The 27049-nt window shown below is 26.1% G+C and overlaps 1 protein-coding gene across 1 annotated transcript; it reads right to left on the bottom strand.

The window, feature by feature from the left end:
- Positions 1–88: 88 nt before the first annotated feature.
- On the bottom strand, positions 89–25325 carry LOC129981080 (carnitine O-acetyltransferase-like). Its single transcript, XM_056091728.1, has 14 exons — positions 25124–25325; positions 20846–21049; positions 19108–19194; positions 13201–13319; positions 12426–12479; positions 10858–11023; positions 9408–9579; positions 5719–5900; positions 3227–3327; positions 2978–3100; positions 1020–1142; positions 736–934; positions 516–653; positions 89–425 (listed from the first exon to the last, which is right to left on the bottom strand). Exons 1-14 carry the CDS (start codon positions 25154–25156, stop codon positions 210–212), a joined length of 1917 nt encoding a protein of 638 aa, XP_055947703.1. The 5' UTR covers positions 25157–25325; the 3' UTR covers positions 89–209.
- Positions 25326–27049: the final 1724 nt, after the last annotated feature.

Below are 27049 nucleotides of genomic sequence, written 5' to 3'. Positions count from 1 at the left end.
ATAGAACTAGTTTGATATATCATTAATTAAACAATATTTAGGCTTAAAACATACGGTTATACTCAAAATGGAATAAGACATTTTAGAATTTGCAATTTTTTTTATATTTAATGTATTTTAGAAAACATGTATAAATTTTACTTATTAAAATTGTTAACAATCAGTATACACATGAAATACATAAGCAACAAAAACTGGCCATTTTCTTTTTATAGTTTTGACTTCTGGCTTAAGTTAAGAGTATCATGCATTTCGTTTAGACTTTCAATCAAAGCTTTCATAAAATTGCTAGAATGAGTTTCTGGACTACTGTTGCAAGCTGAAAGGCCAAAATTGATTGTAGAATCTCTAGGGTTATAGCAACATCCATAACCATCAGGTACCAATGGTCCATAACACATAAAAGCATCAATTTTGGAGGGAACCTTCAATATTAAAAATATTTTCATCACACTAAGTATTTTTAATGATAATTTTTTCAATAATTGAGTCTTTTCATTAAAAATAATATTTACCTGACTAGTAGATAGCTTAAAATGTGTGCTAGTTGTATAACCAGTATCCATATAGAAATCAGGAACATTCATGCCACATTCCAAAGCAATTTTCTTCAAACCCAACAGCATTCGGTCAATTCCCATCCCATTAACAGCCTGAAACAACAACAAAAAAAGTTTATATATCTAAAAATTTGTTAATGGGAATTATTGAAGCAGAACATTAATAATGTTTTACCTGTAAAGTATATTCTTTATGGGCATCAACTGCTGAGCGGAGAGCTGCTGCTTTTGTATGAGGTACTGAAGACTTGTCCACCATTTGCTTGCAGAAATCTAATGCTTCCATAGAAGCAGAACGAATTGTTTCGGTACGACCATTCAAGAACTTTCGAGAAGAAGCAGATTCATAAGTAGCTGCAATCTGATTGTGTATTCTAACAAATTTATAAAAACATAGTACTTTTTTAAATTTATATAGCAAAATAAATGATTGGAATAGAATAATCTTTAATTACTTACTTGTAAAAAGCTAGTTGAATAGCCATTTGAATGTAGCTATCTGGACTTAGTTTCTGAGACTTTATAAAATCTTTACCATAACTTTCAAATGTAAAGCATGACATTTCCAAATCATCAGCAAGACTGAAAAATTCAATTACATTACACAAATCAAGTAAAAAGTGATAACTATAAAATGTTTCATTTGGTCTTAAGAGACATCTTTTGCCCTTTGATCTCAGTATTCTTAAGAGTAAATTTGATAGTAGTAAATTAAAACTATAGGTTCCTTTTAAAATAGTCTTTAATAGAAAGATACATTAAAATACTTTAAGAATACACAAAAATACACTAGTAAAATTTCTGCAATTAATACAAAAAGTACTCAAAATAGCTTTTAATAACTATTCTGTGTTTTCTTAAGAAAACATTAACAAAATGAAATAATTTGGACATTCCATTTATTAATGTTCTCATCCATCTTTATACTTGATAAATACAACTTCAATTAATTAATGCAATTGTTGTATGGTATAGATACATTCATTAGTGATACTTCCTGTGAACATTCTTTGCTACTTTCAGTATATAAAAATAAAATTATATATTTAAATCTATGAACAATGGGAAAACAATTTTTCTTCAAATCCTTACAGAAAATGAAAAAAAGAAAAAAAAAAATTCTCTTATTAAAGAATATGCCTTTTTTTCCCACAGAAAAGTGCAAAAATTTTTAAACTACTTTTCACTCAATTTTACTTTTCTGCTGCTATGCATGTATATATTTAGTGCCCAGTGTCAATGTGCTTAATTGTCATCAATAGAAAATTTTTTTCAAGAGCTCAAAATATGAAAAATAAAACAATGAAGGACAGTTCAAATATTAATAGAATTAAAGTTTGAAAGAATATACTTTCTGTAATCCAATAATATAAACAGGCCTAGCTTAAAATAATGTAATTTTGAGAAATATAACTTTTTAGAAAATTATTTTCCATTTAAAAATGTTATAGTAAACACATAGAAAATTGGGATAATTTTTTTTCTCCTTATCCTTATATGTTTACAATTATTTCTGAATTCTGCTTTACAATGTTAACTTTTTCGAGCCAAATGGGCCACATTTATAATAGTGTATGAAGCTTCTAAATCAATATAATTTTTGAGGCACCAGTTACATGCAACTGCAATTATTTCAATGATTAAAAATTTTCCTAACAGTCACATAAATATCAAAAATACATGTAAAAGTTTTTTTCTACAGAAATTTTTTTAAAAATTAATTTTTAATATTATTAACACTGTCGTCAACCAGCAATACCACATTTGTAATCTGATAAAACTATCTGATCTAATGAGAATTGAAATGTTCTGGACCAGTTTTAAACAAAAGAATCTCAATTAGATATGTTGACGGCATAGTGTTAATAATAAATAGCAGTTGATTAATCTGGTTATCCAAAAGTAAGAAAAATTTATTTAAAAAAATCAAAATTAACAATTTCATACCCATTACACCATTTAATGGTTGAAATTTCCAATCCATTTAAATAAGCATATAGAAATTAATGTTATTACTAATACAAAGATTATGAAAGGTGGACCAAAGAAAGATTATGAGAGGTGGATTAGAAAGAACCTGAACCAAAGTGGACCAGGTTCTATATTCCAGGATGAAAAATGCCGCATAATAATGTTCTAATGATCTATTTTCATTTCTTAATATATTTTATTATAGTTTACTAAGATAAAGCCTTTTCAATTTTGAATAAAATGTTATTAGACGAAAATGCTTTATTGGAATTGATCTCAAATGTTACCTATAATTTTTTTAACAAAATTAAAAATCTAAATAAGAACAATTCTCTGCCAAGCTGGATTTTTGGCAATACTAAAACAAATTAAGAGAGGAGACATCATCAAATGTGTTTTACTGCATAGTTAATAAATGAAGATTTCCTAATTATGAAGATTATTACATTTGTAAATCATTTTCTGCTTCTTCAATGTCTTTCATAGTTTCATCAGAGAGATTGAATCTGAGCTTTATTGGTTCTTCAACAGAAGTTGATGGTAACCACTTATTGCCATATGTTCGATCCCTAAAATTAAATTAAAAAAAAATCAATGAATATATTTCAGCTGAATCAGATAAATTCAAAGCATTAAATCAATAAATCTAAAAAAAGATTGCATATCATAAAATTCATTCAATAATAAATACTCACAAGTAACCAGATATGTGATCCATCATTCTTGTTATGGGGGGACCTTCTGCAGGACTATGTTCATAGGTTAAACCAACAACACCATCACCACCAACAATGAACTACACACACACAAAAAAAAAATGTTTTAAATATCAAAATATTAATATAGAGGAAAAATTAATTTTTAAAATAAAATAAGTCAATTTTGCAATATAAATGGATAAATTAGTTTGTAGCAGTTACTAGAACAAAAAATTGATATTTGGGTACTTTGATATACTTTTTTAAAAATTGTAAATTTTGGTAAAAAGAAGTCAATCAGTTTGATCTTACTTTCTAGAAGTTCATTTTCAACTCTTCAAAAAAAAAAAAAAAAAAAAATTATTATTTAAATTTTTAGAAAATTCCAAATCCAGAAATTACTAGAAGAGTTTTAGAAATCTTCATGATAATATTTCAGAACTATAACATACAAATAATTTTACTAAGATGATAAAAATTTCCATTAAAAATTTTAAAAAGAAAAGCTAAAATATATGTTCAATTATTTAAAAAATTAAAATAGCAAATCTTAGAAAAATAGATAAAGCTGAGCTTTTAATTTCACCGGGAGTTAAAATTTTTCAATAGATTACAGGCGTAAAACTACAAATTTACAACCCACAAATGCAAAATCAAATAATTTGCAAGATTCATTTCACACTTTCTTATTTCTATTAATGTGAATCAAGAAATTAAATTTAAAGTAAAAAAACATTATTGTTTCTAATATTCATTTTATTTTTCCAGTTTCAGTCCTATTTAATTAAAAGTGATGGAGATAATAATATGAAATTTGGATAACATAATACAAAATTATTTTGAATTAAATAATCATTTCAACTTTTCATTATCTACTTTTCCTACATCATGAAATACATATAAAAGAAAAAATTTAAAATGTTTGTAAATTTTCAACTTAACACTAATAATTTGCTATAAAACAATTTACATTAAAAGTATAAAAAAAATTTCAATTACGAATTTAAAAATATTTTAATAAGAAATAAAACTTTCCATCTGATAAAAATAGCAAAATAAGATAATTTATATAGTAAAAAATTAATAATTCAAAGTTTCTGATTTAACTTATTAAAAAGATTTGCAATAGTCGGCGATCCAAAGGTAATAATTAATAAATTTTCCTCGGGCTTTAAAATACAAAAATAATGAAATATGAACTGATGTAAATGCAAATAATAAATTTTCTCTGCAATATTATCAAGACAAAAATATTTAAAATAGACGTATATTGATGTTACAAACAATATTATTTACAGAAGGGTGCCCTTAATATTTTGCATATATCTGTCTCCATAAACAATAAAGGATAATGTACATTAGTAATCTATAGACCATTTGATTTAGAGCTATTAAATTTGGCACAGATACACTTTTGAAGGTAATGATGTGTGCTTTAAATTAATTTTTTTAAAACTTTAATTAAAAATTAAGTGAGATTTTGGCATTTTGCCATAATAATATTATTGCACAAATATTATTCAATTATTACTATTAGCTCTCTCTCTCTCTCTCTCTCTATATATATATATATATATAGTTCAAATTTTCAGTTGTTAATAAAATACTTTTTATTCAACCACTCAAATTCAAATACATTTTTTAAAACTTGTAGTGGATGACATTTGATGTTAATAAAGTTTTTTTTTCAAATATTAATTAAATTTACCGGTAATTTCTATTTGGTTGCCATATCATCACATGGTTACCAAGTTTGTCACCAATTTTGTAATTATTTAATAAATAGTAACTAAGATAAAAAAAATTTGTTGACCTAAGTAGGAATTGACCTAAAGAATTTTGTTTTATATATTACTTGTTTTTGTATCATTTTAAAATTCAAAAAATGTTTTTATAATGATAGCAATTTAATTGACATGTAATTTTTTTTTGTTGTTAATTTTAACAATTTTTCACAAATGCTTTTTGCATAATTTTCAATTAGGGTTTTTATTTCACTTTTTATTGAATGAAATTCAAATAGTTTTTATCAAATATTTAACCATGCAATTTTCTCCTATTACACAAAGTGAAAGATGCAATTCATTATATCTGCAGATTATATGTGGAATTAAAGCTAAATATATTACTAAGGAAAGCAACGTGCAAGAAGGTGGATTGAAGATAGATGAAGATTAAGTTATAGATAAATTATCTGGACAATTATGATTTTAATGGCATTTTTAAAGAAGATAGATGCACTCAAACAGAGCCGGTGTAATGCTATTAAATTATTATAATATTTCACATTTTGATACTTAAAATACTTTGTTCTGAAAATCATGAGCATCAAGTTATGCATCAAAAATCTGCAATCAATTATACAATCCAGAATAATAAATACAACCAATATTCTCAGCAAATAAGTTAACTGCCACAAGTGGCTAGTAAATAAGTAAAATGCAGATAATTTCAATAGATAAAAGTATCAATAATTTTAGATATCTTACTTGTATGGTTTTATCATACCATCTGTTTCCAGCATTTCCTGCAGGTCCACCACCATGTATAGTTTGCAAAGCTACATGAGTTTTCCTATTTAAGGTGCCAGTATCAGGAACAGGTTTATCAAGACAAAGTATGAAAATGGCTTCCTCTATGGCTTTTAGAGATTCCTTGTTTTTGGAATCATCTAGGAAATATTTAAACACATGAATTACAATTGATAATCAAGCAACACTGAACCATTTAATTTTAAATTATTTAAATTTAACACAAAACGAAAAATCAAGAATTTTTGAACATTTTTCATACAAATGTTTAACATCATTTGAATATTATATGCTTTTAAATTCTACCTTCCAGCACAATAATATATATAAAATTATCAAATTTGTAATAAATCAAAATCAATCTGAATTTGCATGTGTATATCACTGTATTTGTATTTATGATGTATATTCGGTTCATTGCAAGACATTTGTGAATTGCTTCTGTGACATTATTAATTAACAGAACAAAATTAGTGTATATTTTTTTACTTTATTACAATAAAGTAATATATACATATATATATTAATTTAAATCTTTATATTAGAGCAATGGCTTTTATTCTATGAATATATTTGTTATTATTTTTTCTGTTAATTAAATTTACTGTTTAGATAAGCAATATCTGCAAGAATGGTGAAGGCTAAAATTAATAAGACATAATAAAATTCCTATATTACAAATATTATTGTAATATATAATATTACAAATTCTTTTATGCATATTAATGAATCATTTGCACTCATATTCTAACCACATAAATTCTATTTATGTAATTAATATGTTAAGTTCAAATTTAATTACAGACAGAATTTAACTGCTATTTATCTTTTAAGATTAATCAAATAGATGAAAAAAATGTAAAATAACAATATTTAAAAGAAACAGTTCTTGAAAACAGTTTAATATAGTTTTTTAAAATACTTTTTAGGCAATGACAGGCCAACAATGTATTCAATTGTAAATTCTTCTTATACTTTTTTTAAAAAAACAATCCATTGCAAAAGAAATTTAATTTACAAGATATGATGAGATGATCTGATAAGCGTTACAATTTTTCAGTTTCATCTGTTGATTTTTTTTTTAATAGTCTGTTATATGCTCATTATTTTACCCCTCTTTATAAGTATTCTCATAAAATATGATACTTAGAAAAAAAAGTTTTAAAATATTACAAATTAAAAGAAACTATAACTATAATGACGATTTCTGAAAGCATCAACATATATCACAAAATGGAAATTTGTATATTATAGCAATTACAACATGGTTTTTTTTTATCTCAATGATATAACATATCAATGTAAATTAGAATACTGTCATTTTAAAAAACAAAAACAACAGAATTTTGTAAGAAATGAAATGATAACTAACTCTAAAAAAAAGATTTTTTTTTTCATTCTTATAAATATATACCTTTTTCCAATATTGTGCAACATGATGGTTACACACAAGATACACAGTAAAAGTATAATCTAAATACATTGATAGAAAGGCATATAATCAGAAAATTCTAGGTAATTTCAATACCTTGAAAAGAAAGGCTATTTTCATTTGGGACAAAGAAGGCACTTAAATTTATTTTAAGACAACTTTCTTAGACAAAATGATGACCACAGAAATTGTAACAAATTTTGAATCCTTTGAGGAATTTTATTTTATTGTTCAGTAGCTTCCTTAAGAATTTTCAATCTTTAATATTACTGCCATTAAATGTCATTTCAAGATTCAACCATAAACAATATAGAAAGATAGCAAAAAGACATGCATCTTTTAACATCAACAGTTTAGTGTAAAATGAAGAACTCCTACTTAGATAGAATTTAATAGACTGTTTAATCCATTTGACATTTTAAATCAGGTTGTACAGGAAAAGAATATTCATGGATTATCAAAACAAAGAATGAAATGGAAGCAAATATAAGAAGAAAAAAATGAACAATTAGGGTGAAAGAAAGAATTATCATATATATACACCAAGCATAATTAATTTTATTATAAACTGAATTAAGAATAGGCATTGATATGCAAATTGTGTAGCAACCAGTCTCATTTATGTGCATATGAGAGTGCTGTAGTAACTGCATATTAGTTAATTTAATCAAGGATTCATTGCTGAGTTTTCTAGGAAACAAGACTTATTGAGCTTTTCTCTGATTGTTGTCTTTGATTTTTTGAGACTAATGCCATATATATCTGAGACTGAGCAGCTTGTAAATAGAAAAACCAAAAGGGCATGCAAGTTCATCACTGAATCGATCACATTCATAATGAGCACATGTCCAAAAGCATAAAACATGCAAAGAATATAAATTCTAAAAGCAAATACAGAACTATCAACTAACACACATTAAGATCATAGGGGATACATTATTCATATCACTGTCAGGATCTTGTGTTAAATGTTCACAATGAAGCCACTGCCAGGATGGAGCTTTTAAAAGGCGAGACCATTTATGCTAAAGTATGGAAAATCCCTAAGAAACTAAAAATAGAAAAAAATGCCTACAAGATAGTATATGCAGCTGTCAACTAAATAAAAAGCAGTTAAACGAATCTGAATTGAAAAAAAAATTTAAACAGACTGAAATTAATAACAGATTTCAACTGATTCAAAACCTAAACAAAAAAAAAAAAAAAATCAAAACTCTGTTAAGTACCTTCAATAATGTTAAATATCAAACAAATTACAAATTATGAATAATAATTGAATTCTTCCCAATAAGGTTCAAACTTGGAAATGACTTCATAAAACGTTTCCTTCAGTCAACAAACATGCACCAAGTTCTATAGGATTTTTGCAGAAAAAAAGCAATATTCACTGTATATGATCAGACCAAAAAAACATAGAGACAGTCAGTAAATGGGTGCACACACATTGTACAGTCAGTAAATGGACACAAGGCTCACATATGAGCTTCATGGGCTGTAGATACATTAGAGTACCCTTGCTTGATGACATCTTGTATAAGCAAGAAAACATAGAGAATGGACTCTAGAGGACAGGAAACAAGTATCATGGACTGACAAGTTTTGATTTAATGCCAACAAGAAGCTGAGAATATGGTATCAGGCTCATGAAGTCATGGATCTTGCAAGCCAAGTTACAAATATACAAGGCCAATGTGGCTCAATCATGGTCGGTGCTTTATCTTGGTAGTATTTGGAATCTTTTACGCATGTACCAACCTCCTTCGATGCAATTCAATATGTAAAATTAGCTGGGCAATCACCCAAAACATTTATGTTATTATCATTCACACAGAAATGGGATATTCCAGCAAGACAAAGGCATCTCTCACAGTTACTATCTGCTACTACCTGGTTGAATAAGCACCTTTGGAATGTTTTGGTTAAAGGTATAAAAGCATATCATACACTAGCAATCTTTACTGAATTATGGACAGCTTCAGGTGACATTTGGCAAGCCATTCTTTTGCAATCCTTCTGCTAGCTTATTGAATCTATATGTGGTAGTCTTTATCAAAGTCACAAGAGGTCAAACTCATTATTAGCTTGCTATCCCTAATTCAGTAGTATTTCAATGTACTACTACATGCTCTTAAAGGTACACAAGCAAATTGAATAAATTAAAACATTATTAAAGTAAGTTTATGAAGTGTACTCAAAATAAATAAGAAAAACTCACATTTCCTTAATCTCTTATAGGCTTTGGCCCAGGAATCACGATGTAATGTGGTTAAAATTCCGATTGGGCTCTTTGGCACCCCAGACTGTGCTACAACACTTTGGAACTGAGTCACCAGCTGCCTTTCATTCAAATGTTTGCCATCACCTCCATACACATTAACTTTAAAATACTGTAAAACAAAATGGGAAATAGATAATTACACAATAATATAAAATTAAATAAAAAGTTATTGTGAATAAGATGAAAGGTTGAATTAGATAAAATTTAGAACAATGAAAATTAAAGTTTTACATCATGTGATAAAATTTCCTTAAAAATAGGCATGTTAAGATATTTCTGATAATAAATTCTAATATCTGAATTGCAATTTATCAGGAAGTGAGTTAAGAAAAAAAAAAAAAAAAAAAAGGGGGGGGGGGCATTAATATAAAATTTATCACAATTACTTACTCTCAGATTAATATGCATTTCTAAATACATTCTCTGGATACATAAAATTTGAGAAAGAGTAGCTATATTTTTAATACTAGTATAAAGCAAAAATAATCTGGACAACAAAATTTAATTAGTAGGTGCATAAGTATAAAAGCAAAACACAAGAACTCTGAATTTTATTGAGGAGGAGCAACAAGATTTAGGAAGTTAAGATCAACTGACTTTGCATCGATAAAAGAACAAAGTAATTGGTCAACAACACTCATTTTTGTTACACATTTTGATGAGATTAAACATTTTTCTTCAATTACTCTTCTATAAAACACACACACACACAACTTAAAATAGATATTCTTAAATAGTGCCACTTTTCACATATTAATGATTTGAGAAAATAAAATAATTCATATCTCTATATTTAGTTTTTTAGATTTTTATAATTGAGTTGACGAACAGAAAGTATTATAAGACAGATACTTATTTCAAAGAAATATGTCAATGATCATTTAGGTCACTTTTATGATTAAAATATTTTTAATTCATATGATTTGGTAAAATGAAATTTATTAGGTTATTTTAATAATGCAGAAATTACAATCATTTATTATATTTTAAAAAGCTAAATGCCTCTACAGTTCAGTTATCAACTCCATCAATTTTAATTTTTGGAATCAACCTTAATTTCATATTTTTCAAACAATAATTAATGTGAAAAGACAACAGTTCTAAGCAAAGGATAATAGACAAATAAAAATCATTTTTTAAAATTTTGTTTTATAAATAAATTCTTTATATGCCACTAGCAAAATTCAATTGTTATTCAGTTTTCTTATAAATGAGCACAGTTTGATTTAGGACTATCCTGGAATATAGCAAAAACGATTTTTAATATTAATGAGAAAAAAAATTATATTCAGCATCCTTGTAAAAAGTATTTAAAATTTATTTTAAGAAAATTCGATTATGGACTAAAAAAATAAGACAATAGATGAATGTTTCAAATAGAACTTACATGATTATTATGTACCACAACAATATGCTTTGGTTTCTGAGGTTGCATACCATGAAAAACAAGGCTGTCTTTAGGATATCCTGGTATACGGCATGTAGAAAATATTTTATAATATTGTGACATATCAAGAGGTTGACCACCCATTTTATCAAGAGGTAAAGAATAACTGAAATACAAATTATAAATAAATATCTGTAAAATATAATAATTACAGATATATAAAAATATAAATCTATAAAATTTATAAAGTAGAAAAATTGCCAATTAAGATGAACTTACAGTAGAAAAAGGTTAACTCAATATTCAAATAGTAAAATAACCAAATATTTTTAAATGCTTGATCACAGAAAAATGTAATTTTCTTGTAAGAATGATAATTGAATTCTTTGTTTTAATGCATATAGTGAGTTAAAAAGAGAATAACAGATTTCAATTTAATTGAAGAATTATAGAAAAAGTTAAATTTAAACTTACTTTAATTTGGAAATACAGTAACGAATATTAAAAATCCAAATGTTTATTACAAACTTCTATTTTGAGTAAATATATCTTTAAAATATTTATTTCAAAATAGAAAGTGACCTTTTATATATTGAATTAATTATTTCAGTAATTGGAGGGACAATCAAAAACAATAGAATAATACTGCTAGAGGAAAAAGAATCTTGAAATCTATACAAATAGCAATAATAATATATTATTGTTTTTATGCAATCATTCTTATAATATCCACATAAAAGACTATGGATTCAATTCATGAATGAAATGTCTTGGGAGGTAGGAGGGAAAAACATTTTCAAATTCTCTACTAATTACTAATCTACATTCTTACTCAGATGATATTTGAAACAAGATTTAAAAAAAAAAAAAAAACGTTTTCTTTCAAATAACATTTTTTAGTATAAAAATTTATATTATATACTTTGCATATCCCCAAACGAATTCCTTATCTATAATTTTTTGAAACTATAGATAAGAAATTCTTAATAATAATTTGTAAATATTTAAAAACTGCATTTTTTCCCATCCAAATTAAACAGAACGCATTTTAAATCAGTACAAAATAGGTTATGGAAATATATAATAAAGTAGAAAAATTCTGTGAGCCATTCTTGATGGGATAGAAATCAACAATGTTTGGAGAAGAAGATATAACTTAGAGCTATATAAAATCTATAGAGAGCCTGATATTATAAAGTTCATAAAAATAAATCTGTTGAACTGGGCAGCTCATATATTTAGAATGGATGATGATTTCATCTAAAAAAATATTATTTTACATAAACCTCTAACAAATAGGAAAAAGGGTACACTCAAAATGAGATGGATGGAATCAGTGGATACAGAATACCTGGCTATCCAAGAAAGAAACTGGCACACAAGTGTCAAAAGTAGAATGCGGTGGAACAGAATTCAAAGGAAACCTGGGCTGTCTAGCCAAATATGATAATAAACTAGTAATATTTTTACTTCAAACTGTTACTCACTCAATTCAAACTCACTTCAGATAGTAGATTCAAACTCACTCACTTCAGATAGTAGATTCAAAATAATTTTGACCAACTTACTTGTCAATTAAACTCTTGAACTCTAAAGCTCCAGCAACTAGTCTTGCAGCATATCTATGGAAGAAAATTTTTAAAAAATACAAAAAAAAAAAAGTTTAATGATCATGATATTACAAAATCAATATAATCATGATATTATAAAAATTAAATAATGATACACATAATGGTAGACCATTAAAAAATCTTGGGAGATCGGCAGAAAATATTCATTGTAATAAAATGATTAATTAGATGCAAATACCCTTTGCTAGTGCTCTCTCTCTCTTATATATATATATATATATATATTACTAAAATAAAAATTCACACACTTTTTTTTTAATAAAATACACACAAATTATGCTCTTTATTTATTCTGCTATTACTGCATCCTTTTTTAAGGTTCTTATTATTTGAGAAATAACGATATACTAATTTGATCTGAATGCTGTCAAAGCATTAACTTTACTATGAATTTTGAAAAAGCATAAAAGGTAACATGCATGGTTTCATCAAAACTTTCAAAAGTGCAAATTATTTTTAAAGGAAAATCCAAACTAATTTTAAAATATCAAAGATATTTTTAAAATTTATATATTAGTTCATCAATTGATATTCGTGATAAAATATTTTTGTTAAAAAAATATTTTCATTTAAAAAATGATTGAAATTTTCAAATAATCAGTGTCACATTCTAAAATAAAAATCTACCATTTAAAAACATCACAATCAAAAAGTTGTAAAATTAATCTAAACAAATCTACTTTCAAACTTTGAAAAGTTTTAATTCCTTTACCTTAATTGCCTTTCTGTAGTATTAAAGTCTTTCAGAGGGAATACCAATCCAGGACTTGAATATGAAACAAGTGGCATTCGGAACTCTAAATATGCTGAATCCAACCACCATTCTTCTAACTAAAAGATATAGTTTTGTTATATAACTATTCACACAGAAGAACAAAATGATTTTTTGCAATAGAAGCAGAAAGCAAAATTTTCAAAATGTTCAATAATTAAAAAAAAAAAAAAATACATTAGTACAGAGTGTACATTATACATTGAAATGTTTCACTATATTACATAAAATAAACTTTTTTTTAGTTGTCTCAGACAGTTATCAAATTAAACAGATAGATACAAATAAAATTTTTTGTTAAAGGAAATAAATGTTGTTTTATTATAATATTTCAGAAACTGATTAGAATATTTTAACATTTAAAAAAAATAATTTCTAAAAATCAATGAATAAATTACAAGTAAATATATAAATCAAATATCATATTCATTTTAGTATGTGCAATCTAGAGTTGTATCCACACAAAATAGTCCACAGACAAATATTTAAACAATGCCCTACATCTTCCAACTTGTTGAAATAGATGTTAAGGTATTAGGTAATTTTCTCCTTGTGTAATTTTTTATATTCTGTTTAAAATGATAGATATTTCTCTATTCTTAGGGAAAATTGGCCGAGAGAATAAATTATTGGCTGAAAGAGAAAGAGAGAGAATTTTTTTTTCTTTTTTTTGTACAACATGTACATGTTGAATTTTTTTAAGAATATATAGTAATTATTATTATTGAATGAAATTATAGCTATCAAAAATAAGAGTTATGTGACCCAATTGTCACTAAAAATATTTTCATGTTTCACAATATTTAAAATTGTCCAGTCTTTACTATGCTTTTCCCATTCGGAAAAATATTGCTATCTAATTTACTGCACTATGATATGCAAACATAAAATTGGAAAAAGAGCTAGAAATTTTACATGTTCTTTTCTTTTAAAAAGTTTACTTTTTAACTAACAATTTAATAAAAAAATATGTATTTTATTGCTTATTAATTTTTATTTATATGGTATAACACTTACTGTAGGTCAAAAATAAGAATTCTGTTTATGCTAACTAAAAATAGAATATATATATATAAAAGTAACTCTTTTTGGTTAAGATGAAAGGTTTTAATATGTCATGAAAACTTGTATGAATAGCTTTCGAATGTCTTGAAGAAATAAATAAGTAAAATAAAAACCGTAATTTTTAAAATTGTCCAATTTACAAATAGGAATAATTTTCTTTAAGTTATAAAATACATTTTTCTCCTTTGTGACATTCCCAAGATGCATGTAAGAAAAGAAGAGAGGGAGATGATGAAGCTGGCCAAAAAATCTCATTGAATTCATATTGTAAACTTGAACAACTTTGACAGATTTAAAAAAAAAATAGGTTTGGTTTCCATCAAGTTCTTGAAACAAGCAATAAAGATGCTAATGATTTCATCCTATAGAGAGAATATTTAATGATAGCCTTTGGGTACTTTCAACTCTTATAGATTGTTTACAGTCAGTTACAATCAGTGATTTTATTTTCAGTTTATTGAATATGAGTTTTTAATAAATAAGTGATTAAAATAGCCCTTTATTCAGATATAGGTAAAAATTACTTATTTTTCTCAAATCAATATATGACTCCTTTGCAGAATAATTTTTTAATTTAAATTTTATGTTACATTTAGGTTTAATAATACGGTTTGACTGTGTTGCACTTAAATCTGGTTTAAAACGGGACAACTTTACCAATCTAGATTCATCTTTTTTTTTTTTCAAACTCTTTTTAAAATCTGTATTTTCTATATTTTTATATCTGTATTTTTATAAGTATTTAAGATGCAAAGACACACTAATACCAAATACAGAAGCTGCAGGCATTAAAATTATGTGGAATAAATTATAAAAGAAAAATTTTATAATAATAGATATAAATTATAATAGAAATTATGTGCTCCAAACTTGTCATGGCATAAATATTTATAACTGCTTCGATATCCAACTGAAATTGAATTGATATTCATAATTAAAATGTTCATGCTATTCAAATACATTAAATGCACTTTTCTATTTTATCATGAACATTTATTAGTAATTTATGTTTGCAGATCTTTCTTAGAAATAGTTTAAAATACAATGTTTTTATAATAAAATAATTAATACAATAAATCAGCCAAAAATAATAAGACTTTTTACTTCTTTCAAAGCAGTTTCCCTTTTAGCTATTTTTCAATGATTCACATTGCTTTTGTTCTTATCATTTAAAGTTTTGTTATTAATCTTTGTTCCTACATCTTTGTTCTTATCTCTGTCTTGAGCAGTTGGCAACAGTTAGAGATATTTGTCCAATGGGAGTTGAAGGGACAGAGTAAAGAACTTCATTTCCTTATATATTATATATATATAAAGTATAAAAATTACTTAGCCTTCCTACTTAAAGATACAGTTTTCCTGAAACATCTGGCATGCTTTCAAAATATTTAATGCCGGCAGAAAAAGAAAAAAAAGATTTTAAAAAATCCCAAGCTTTTTTTTTTTCTTTTGTGGAAGAAATCATCCACATGTGTTAAATCAAAAGACTGACAGTTCTTGAATTTCCTGAAACAATCTGTGATTTGAAAATAACATATTTAAAGCGATTAATACTTCAAAATTTCCAAAATGAATATGTAGATAGATTTAAATACATGTCAAGTCCCTCTCCCGAATCTAAATAGTATTTACGTAAAACAAAGAGGAAGTAAAAATTTTTATAATTTAGTTGTGGGGGGAAAAAAAAACTAATGAATTTTTTAAAAAAGCATAGGAGAGAAAAGGTTAAATCAGAGACTCTAACTGTCAACTCTTTGGCTTTAATAAATGTTAGCATTCCCATAACCGAGTTCACTTTAATAAAACTCCGCCATTTAGCTAACAGTAATTCTTCTTCTATTGAGTAATAAATAGCATTCGCATGATTTTTGTACCAAAATAATAAAATTTTTGCAACCTTTTTTTGTAATATATACTTTGATGAAAGAAATTGCATGAAGTGTATTTTTTAATAGCTTTTTTTTTCTATGTTGGAAATAAATCCTAAAAATAACGTCCTAATTTCTGTTTTTTGTTAAGTACGTTTTCAGAAAATTTTAACTGGGAGAATTCAAATTGTTATTCCTTATTTATTATGGAAATTTTTAAATAAGAATTCATAAATGTCATCTTTTATTTAAAAATATTAAATTAGTAAGAAAATGGCAAGTCATAAAACTAAACTATCATTTCCTTTTTTTTTGTTATCAAATATGTTAATTTTTTAAAAAAATTAACACATATAGAAAATTATAGATTGAATTCTCTTCAAATCATTACACAATGGCACTGAATAAGTATTTAAGATAGCTGAAAAAACTATATTTTAATTCTAAAAAAACGGCAATTTTGTTTGTCTTGATATTTGAAAAATGTGTATAGAAGCTGGCATCTTCAAAAATTCAGCAAAAAGAAAATTATTTGAGAATAATGGAAACGTAGACGATAACAAACGAAAATACACAGAAATGTCTACAAAAGAATGTCATCCCCTCGGCCTAAGGTCAAAAGCCTAATCATACACTGTTGCCGGTGCAGGGAATGGCATTGACATTTCTTGTAAAAGGTGACTTTCCCCACTTAATCTTTTAGGTCAGAATTGTTCAGTCAGTTAGCTAACGAAAGGAAAAATGGATATCACGGATCTGCAAACAAATTTGAAATAAATCATGAGAGAAATATTCTGAAATTTGACAGAAAGTTAATTTTAATTATAATGCATTTGAGTACGTTAGCCTAGTAAATCAAATAAATAAAACACAGTTGCTCATTTGTTCACCAAAAGAAAGAAAGCATTTAGATCGTCCCTCATCCCGATATGCATTTCTCCCTCAGTTAATAAGAATATTCAAATCATATGATTTTGCATATCATATTGCAATTTATTTGGAACAAATGTTTTAATATTTCGGGTTTTTTTCCAAGGTTATATAATTTTTTTAATCTTAGAAATTTTTGGTTTATTCTTTTCCTTTTCACTTAGTTTCTTTCTTTTTTTTTCTTTTTGAGTAGAAGGGAAAAAAATTCTGAGCAAATCCACAATGAAAAAAAAAAATTGCTGCAAATTCAGCACTATGACATAGGTTTTGAGCCCCCCCCCCTCCAGGCCCCAAGTCATGAGACGACCGCCTCAATGCCTGTGCAGAAATCCGCCCTGCTTGAAGCTCTTCGTGAAAGTCTTTTAGATTGAATTCCACAATTGATGAGAAAAGACTGAGTACTTCTATATCAAATGAAATTGGGTAATGAACATATGTACAAAAATTTTCAGAGGAATAATGACCATAAATAACAGTAGAGATTAATCTGATTGTGCATTTTCTTTAAATGCCACATCTGATAAGCTTGATGAAGTGTTGTAGGTCAGCAGGAGATTGATTGTATAATTCTTCAAAACTGAAGATTGGAATGTTTAATATACTAAAATTCTTAGGGAGAAAAGAGAGCTTAGTATTTCGTTAATGAATTCACTCAATTCCATGAAGACAGGGTGTTTGCATGCATCTTTCTCATATTTTGTATCATATTCAAATATTTATATCCATCAAAGAAGTAAAATCTTTTACTTCTCACAAAATGCATGGCAGAATTTCGCTGAATGCTCAAAATATTGTGTATACAATTGATCTTTACAATGAAATGCATGGAATACTTCACCTTTGCTGGTGAAATTATATAAATATATTTTTTCTTCAAGATTTTGAGGTTTGTGAATTTTAAACATTCAGTTTTTATGTTTTGAATACTCATGTATCTTTCTTTACAATAAGAAGTCCATACTAATGTGTAAAGTGCTTTCATAGCTTAAAAAGATCTATTTTAAATGTTATTTGGGGATTTCAACTGGTTTTAATATAGATTGCAAAGTTTCTATTTTTAGGCAACTTTGTTAATGCTGTTCTTTATACTTTTAACATATAAATGTTTATTTAAATAGCTATGTTTCCATAGAATGTAAAAATAGCAACCAAAACTAATTGTTTATTATGGTTTTGAGGTATTATGCATTGTTAGTTTAGAAAGCAGTTAAAAGAAAAGAAAAATGCGGCAAAATTGCCCCAATTTCTAATATCACAAATGGAACAAATGTAAAATGCAACTCACATATATTCTTTGAGTTCATGAAAATGGAATGAACACAATAAAAGAGTTAATTAAGAAATAAAATATGTATATGAATGTGATGTCCCCCCCCCACCTTCTGCTATCCTAAGCTTCAATATTTATTTCAGCGAATATTGACAAAGAAATCCTGATTTTTTAAAGGAATATTAAGAGATTAAAATATATTTAATTGAACATTTTATTGAAAGTAAGAATTAATTTTATTAAATTACATTAAAAAATAATAAGTTAACATCTTGAGATATCTTAATTCATTATAAGCAGAAAATTAGAAGTGCCAAATTGACCCTCAAATAAAAGAATTTAAATTACCTTTTAAAACACATGAAAAGTTGATATGAAAATATTAATCATTTCAGACAAGCTTATTTACTTTTTCAATTTTTCTAATTTATTTAATATAAATTGGCAGCCACTGCCACGTTTACCGAAAAATGTTTCAGAAAATCTTTACCCTTGTATGTCTGGACTATACAAGTATAATTAATTGTATGCAGTGAAAAAAAAATTAGAAAATGTAGACATGGCATGAAGCATAAAAGTTGCTAATTTCCAAAATCTTAAATTTAACATTAACTAATTTTATAAAGGAAAAAAAATTCAAATTTATTTATTTATGAATTTCTTTGTTACTATCTTTAAATCATAATGTAACATAATACAACTGGAAAACTTTACCCAATTTTCTGTAACTTTAGCTCTTTCTTTTAGCATTGTGTGTAGCTTTACACCTAAACCACCAGGAGCACCAAAATCTTTCACAACCTATAAATATTTCAAATACAAAATTAAATTATATTACAAATGAGATTTAAATTATGTGGATGATAAATGCAATATGATGACTAATAATATAATTGAGTAATATATAATTGAAAGGTCAAAATACAAGAGCACCATTCACTTAAACTTTGACTCAATCTTACAGCTGAAATCCTGACATTATAAAGAGAATTCACTGTAATTCACTGCTCAGAAGTACTAGTAAAATCTACTTGTATATGAGTTGACAAAATATTTTGGCAATTTGGAGCACTATATGATTACGAGTATCATAAGAGCCAATTCCAGTTATCTTTAAAATCATTAATGTTTTGAACTTTTCTCGTATAAAACAGGCTAAGGCTTTCAATAAATGTCAGCTAAACTAAAAAAACTTTGTGCAAAATGCAGGAAAGTGGATAGAAATCACTTGTGATGAAGGAGATGACTGACACATATAGCATGCAGAAGCAAAAGACGTTCATTGCAACAACTGGCAATGCAATATCTAAGGATTGTTGTAAAGGAAGCCCATGCTCTCTATAAGAGATCAACTGATTTTAAGAGTCAGAAACCAAAAATGATTCTTCCAAAGAGAAATCTTTTTACTTAATTGATAAATTGTAAAAGTATATTCTGTGGTCAAAAGAATACTAGCAATTGACATTTGATGAGGGGAAAACAATTGTCTGATCTGACTGTCCAAATTTCTTCTCTATTTTGATGATGGGATGGTTGTGTGCAATGCATTTAAATACTGAAGTAAAAGGATTAGATGACAATTTTGAAACATTGTTATCAAATCTTAGAGAATTAAGAGTCATTTTATTATTACAGGCTAATATTTTTTCTTGATAGTTTCAGTAATTAAGTCCATTACTTAGATGAATATTTACTATTAAAGCCACAGTGAGTTAGTTTTACAAAATTTATAATGCACTTTAAAATAAAAGTAGCTAAATTCAATTCATAATTACTATTTTCTAATATAATAATACAAAAATAATTGAAAAAATTCTTAAAACAAAAGAAATTTTTTCAGAACATTAAAGAAACAACAGGTTATTGATGATGAGTGATTATAGAAAAAACGGAGGTAGGGAGGCAGGGGGGATTCAGCCTAAATTCACTGAAGTTTCAGTTAAACAACTGTATTTTTTAAATGAATATTAGGCCTTAGTGACTTACTAAAGTCTTTGGGATCCGAGAATAACTCAAAGATGTTTTGTCTTTGGTGTATGTTACTATAATGGCTGAAATGTCTTCATTTTGAAGAAGTTCAAGTTTAGATGCAAAGTTTATCATTCAAATATGGTTTAAAATTAATTTCTAAATAACTTTGTTATCTTGAAAATGAGATGTAAATATAATCAGAAACTTATGATGAATGCATTTTTAAGACAAATATTTATCACCAAAAGAAAAGTTTAGCAAATCGAATATATTGTACAGAAACCAGATATTCACATCCTATTCATTTTTCTATATTAATACTAATTGGAATAACATGCATCTTTTGGCATAATATGCTATTATAATAATTATAAATATGATAGAATGAACTAAATGACAGAGTAACAACTGTCCTATTTATTCAAAAGCAATAATTTTTTTAATGTAATCATGATAAAAAAAAACAATACAGATCATTTACTTTCACAGTGTTTTGGTATTCTTCTTCTGTGAGGAGTGGACGAACTGAGAGTAAATACTTTTCTAAAGAAGGATGAAGAGGAGGTACAGGTAAGCGAGGTAAAGACTTCTGGTGAGCTAAATATTCATTCATTTTTACAGAGCTAGCAGCAGCCGTAGAAGTGGAGAGCCAATATTTAGTAGTAATAGTTTCAGCTTGCTTCAGCTTAAAACAAAAGAAATAAATATTAGAGCACAGTTTTTAAACATTATTACTAAATATATCCCTTTATAAATTTTAATATGAAATATTTTATTCAATACCTTTTTATTGAAATAACACATTTCAATCTTTTCTAATTTTCAACGCTTGCAGTATTTATTAACCACATTGTATCTTATTTAATAAATAATTTTTTTTCCCTTCTTCTACAGTTTTATTACTTTCTTTTTCAATTCAATCAAAGCTTCTACACAAAATAAATTAAATTGAAGCACTAATAATTCCTCTCTAGTTACACTAAATATATTCAGTACATATTTTACATATTTAAAATATATTTTAATTCAACAGATAACACAATATGGCAAGTTAATTACAAATATAATGGTTAAATTTGCATTTAAATTGTAGATATACAGAATATATAACTTAAATCCCTAACATTAAAAAAAATGACTTTTTTTTTTTTAAGTTGAGCAAAATTAATGGATATACATTTACAGACACTTTAATTGGTTATTCATTTGTTGCACTTATTTACTGACAGACCTTTGGTACATAAATTTTAATTAGACTATCATTTTTTTTTTACTGGTTCCGAGATTAATTATTGATAGCAAGACAAATTTCAAATCTCGTGAAAACTATTAGCAGAGAATATGTTACATAATACAGGATTGCCACTTAAATCTGGAAAAAAATTCCTTGTGTTTTCACTGTTCATATATGCAATATAAGACGAAATGTGCAGCTAATTTTAGAAGCAATTAATCCTGACAAGCATTTATAATATTATTACTTGATCTAGGTTGTTTTTTTAAATTGAGGTCTATGTATTTCTTTATATTTCCAAAAACCTTTTGAATACTTTTGCAAACACTGATATTTTCCACCCACGCCCACCCCCAAATAATAATAAAACTTCAATGAAATTTCAGAACTATTAACTTCCAGGAAACCAGCTTTGAAATCATTTTTGAACAAAAATTCCTCTTTGACATATTTTTTTAAATTTCAAATTTATATTTGGTCCATCCATATTAATTTGTAAAAGTAACTGCATCTCTAAACTCGATGCAACTTCTTTAAAAGCCTCAAAGAATTCTTGAGAAGTGATATGCCTAAAAATATTGAATTCCAATATCTTCTGGAGACTCTATTGGTTGATTCACACCAATATATTACAATAACCTAACCAATTGGTATTTTTATGAAATCTGGTTCAAAATTTCATCAAAGCATATTAAAAATTTTTTTTCAAGATATCTTAAGAGATTATTGAAAGAATGAAGCTACAAATAATGAAAGATATTTTTGTACGACCTAAAGTACATTTTTTTGGCTACTTTACAATCAATGAGCATATGTGAAAATATTTTGGTCGATGAATGCCTAAATTGACGATTTTGATACAAAAAATTTTATTGCCCATAAAGATTCAGCTTTAAATTAATGTTCTTGAACTAAAACGTTTGAAATCGGCTTATTTTTAGACATCAAATTTGACATTTTCAGACAATATATCATCCTTTCCTATGTTCTTTTTAGACACAAAATCCAATATTAATTATGACTTTTTTTGAAATGGCAGGCAATTTTATATGTTTTCTTCTTTTAGTATTAACTAATATGGGCTTGTTTTCCCATAAACTTATTATCTTCTTACAGAACAAGCAGTACACAACATACGGATTTTGCGGAACTTCTCTTCCATTTTTGGTGATATGGCAATTTTTTATTCTTGCAATATGCAGAGATCACATCTTTTTAATAGGGGGGGGGAGGAATTATGGAGCTTAAGATTACTTGCATATTCCCAATTTTTATGAAAATTTTCAAATTTTCCTGTTGTTTTTTTTAGACGATTTTTAAATTACTTGTATTTTTCCAGTGCCATGACAAACTTGATAACAAGAAGAGGCATTCCTTGCATCATAGCAATTAACTTTTCTCATATTTTTTTAATGCATCTAGCTTCTAATTATATATATATATCTTCTTCATGTGCATCCTGTATAAATTTAAATCTTATGTTTTAAGTTTCACAAAGCTGATATGCTTAATAGTGAAACTAAAAATGTTAGCTTTTTTACTTAATTTTACATAGAAAAAGTATTAATTGTCAAAAAATTTAACCTCAAGATTTATAAAATCTGAACAATTTAGATCATCGCAAGTTTCGAAATCATATTTTTGGAATTATTTTTGTCAGTCTGTAAATCTGTTTGGGAAAATGATATTTCAAAAATCCAGCAGGTTGGATGGATGAACTTTTGTATGTGGTCTGTACACAAAATGTGCAGATTCTATCAAATTTTGGATTATACTTATCTTTTACACATATTTTATGTAAAATGCAATATAATGTTTGCCCATGTTTGTCCATATCCATTTGAACACAATAATGAAAAATAGAAAATGATAAGGATGATAAATAAACTAAGCTAGATAGATAAAATCTGGTATACACTTTTAGCATCGGAACTGCAGATTTGCATCACATTTTAGACTAAATCCATCAGCAAGTGGACAGCCTTTCTGTATTTCATGATTATGAAAATGATCATGAAAATGATTATGATTTCTGTATTTATGATTATTCTGTATTTCATTATTAATTTTAAATCGATAAATATTATTTTACTGATGATCCAGGCAGGAAAGAGAAAAAGTAATTGATATCATAGTTAAATTTATGACCTTTAATTTTGAATCAATTTATAAAAGTCTAAAGTGAAATCTAACATATACCCATGAAGAGAGATTTTCAGTTATATTCAATAAAATGATTTCTTTAAAAAAGAATACATTAAAAATAAAAACTTAAGAAGATTTAAATTAATTCCAATTTTAATAATCATATTAAGAAAAATATGATCCACTAAACAAATATAGCTATGCGACTCTCTTATTTAGTCACTTAAATATTCTATAGAGCTTTTTTTTTTTTTTTTTTTTTTTTAACAACTTTAGCATTGATTAAGATGTGAACTAATTCTTTTTCACCACTGTAAAATCTTTAGAATATCTATTCGTTTCAGAGCTTTGGGATTTAAAAAAATCTCATAAACATAAATTTCCCTTGAAAAATAATCTATATCAAAAATTTTCATGTTTTATGATCAATTTTTTACAAGCTTTTGGCTACAATTTAAAAATTATTTACTCTCAGAAAAATACAGATTATTTATGCAAATGGATAAATAACTAAAATCAATGTCACAGGCCTTTTCACTATTCAAGAGAAATTCTTATAGTAAATAAATCTCCTTCAAAGCATTTCTTTTCATCATAATATATGGGACTACATTTAATTCTGCAGAACATAAAAATCAATAGAAAATAGGATCTAATACATATTTGTCTAAATGAAGATCTTAAAATTTGAACAGAAAGTTAATTTATTACTCCCAACAAATTAATCAGTATTTACATTAAAAAATTTCCCTCACAACAAATTATGCTACATAAAGAACTTAACCGAATTCTAAAATTTACCTTAATGACATTTATGCTTAGTTTCCAAAACAGTGCCTGCATATTAATTAAACATATTCCTATTACTTTATACCATTCTTAAAAATAATTTTGAGTCCACTAATTTTATGGATATAGAGAAACTTAAGACGTCAGTCTAACATTCCGAACATTAATTAGTACTTACATATCGTTACTTCCTTCTTAAGCAAATAGGACAAAATGCAGGAAATTAACCTTACTTAGACTCAAAAGGAAATACGGCAAGCGAAGAAAATAACTTACGTCATTAAAGGTATGATTCAACTATCATAATGAGCTTATTTTATACAGATATTTTTCAGAAAATACGAAATACTAATGTACTACTCAAGAAAAGCATGTTAAGGGATAATGTGAGCGGAAGTGTTTTAAAGAAGAATAAAACATTAAGAACAGTGGATTTGAGTCAAATAACTTCCAGAAGATAGAATTATTAAATAAGAAAAAAATTGGGAATATAAGACAAACAGAAAGCTTTAAATATTTTGAAAATATAATAAATTATATAAGAAAGAAATTTTTCAAAAATAACTGAATATTTTATAGAATTATAGTTACCCAAGCTTTTGATAAATGAAGGACCTTTATCATAGTTACAATCTTCAAAACCAATTAAGCAATAATTTTTTAACCTTTGTTTCAACTACCTACGATAAATCTTATCACACCGACAATTTATTCGAAGACATGTTTACAAATATTAACCACACGCTACTGCCAAAACGAAACTTAAAAATTACAGGCAGGAATTCGGGTCACATGACCAAAGGTCTTATCTGTAAAGTTGTATAACGGTTTTCGATTCCACCAGTTCCCTTTTTCAACACGCTGCCAAAAAATTAATTTCATTTCTGCAAAAAAAAAAAAAAAAAAAAAAAAACAGATGCTTTACTTTGTTCGATGTTTCTAATTTTACAGGAGGAAGATATTTTAAATCATTCACATTTTTTGCTATTAAATTCAGTACGCATTGCCGGATATGATTTTTATCTGTCTCACTTTTCAAAATTTAACAATAATATGTTTACATCATTGTTTTTAAATTGGTTAGAATGTTTGTAAATTTTTATGCTTTAATCAATGAATCTATAAATAATAATTTTAATTTTCTTCTCAATTAATACTTCAATTTTATTGTCTGTAAACAGACTGAGATGAGCGAACAGCGAATACTCTATGGTTTTTATGCTCATAAATCATAATTTCTCAATGTAGGTGCGATTTTCTGTATTATGAATAGATGTCCAAATATTTATCTCCTAAATTAAAACTGATCTGTAGGGTTTAAGGAGGGGGATATTTTTTATCGCCTTTAACCGTCTTCAAACTCAAATATTATTGCTGTAATGATTTACGACGATATAATATATCTGAGGAAAATATAAAGAAAATATTATTGGCTTTGGAATATGTAACGTTGAAAGGGAATTTACACAGGACTTAACGGGAAAAAAAAAAAAACATATTAAAGACATTTTTAAAAATTTAAATGCTACATTCTAGATTTTCTATTTTTTCATAGTGTTACTAATATTTGTGTTAAATATTTGTTTAATTATAAGAATGACATTGCAATAAAATTAGTAAGAAAATATATATATTTTTTTTTCTAACAAGCATCTCTATTTAATAATCATAATATATCCGAAAAACTTGCATATACTGACTGACAAACAAGGAAAAGAATCTAATGGTGAAAACAATCAGATAAAAGCACCATTATTTTTTAAAATATAGTTAAATTTATTACTTGTATTCAAAATATATATATATATCTAGGCTTTTATATGTGGGAGTAGAATAATAGCAAGATGAAAATGGTTTTTCATTTTTATTAGATACCTTGCAAACTCATGTTGACTTTTTGCTATGAGTTCGATACAAAAAAGAATAAATTCTCACAATAATATTTATTAAAGGTGTGTATGATCTAGTTATGACATTCAAAAAATTATTAATATCTTCAAAATTTTATTAATGCATTTATGATGAAGAAAGAATCCAAACACTAATTTAAACTGTCTCAATACAATCAAAAGATATTATTTACAATTTGGTTTTAGAGAATATATTGAGTTTAAGCTGACAAAAGAATTAAAACATAAATTTAGCATCTAGAATACAAATATTGCCGTGATAATTAATATTTATGATCCCTGGATTTACTTCATGATTTTCAGAATATGCCAAACTCCCTTATACATAATGAAAACTATGTCACTAATAAAATTCAGAGGGGCTTTAATATATGCAGATTCCAATATTATAGTTGCATCATCTAAAAAATTAATTTATTACATATGAATTTTGTATTATATACATTGTTTCGAGATTTGTCTGTCTTTTTAATTATTGTAATCATTGGTTATGTGTCTTTTATCATATCTAATAACTTAAGTTTTACAAAACAGGTCATTGTTAATATAATTTAATAAATTCATTGAAATTATATAAATCTATAGGCAACATGAAATTAATTTATTT

Source organism: Argiope bruennichi, chromosome 8 (assembly GCF_947563725.1).
Source record: "Argiope bruennichi chromosome 8, qqArgBrue1.1, whole genome shotgun sequence".
Classification (NCBI taxonomy): Eukaryota; Metazoa; Arthropoda; class Arachnida; order Araneae; family Araneidae; genus Argiope; species Argiope bruennichi.
Note: the sequence above shows the minus strand (reverse complement) of the source record. Positions and strands in the feature narration are given on the sequence as shown.

What these genes read in the sequence shown, in the direction of transcription:
- LOC129981080 (XM_056091728.1), bottom strand. Translation starts at nt 25,156, where the DNA reads ATGATAAAGGTCCTTCATTTATCAAAAGCTTGG. An exon ending in TTCAAGAGTTTAATTGACAA is followed by an intron (nt 11,024 to 12,425) that starts GTAAGTTGGTCA and finishes TTTGTATTTCAG; the next exon opens with TTATTCTTTACCTCTTGATA. An exon ending in ATTCAACTAGCTTTTTACAA is followed by an intron (nt 935 to 1,019) that starts GTAAGTAATTAA and finishes TAAATTTGTTAG; the next exon opens with AATACACAATCAGATTGCAG.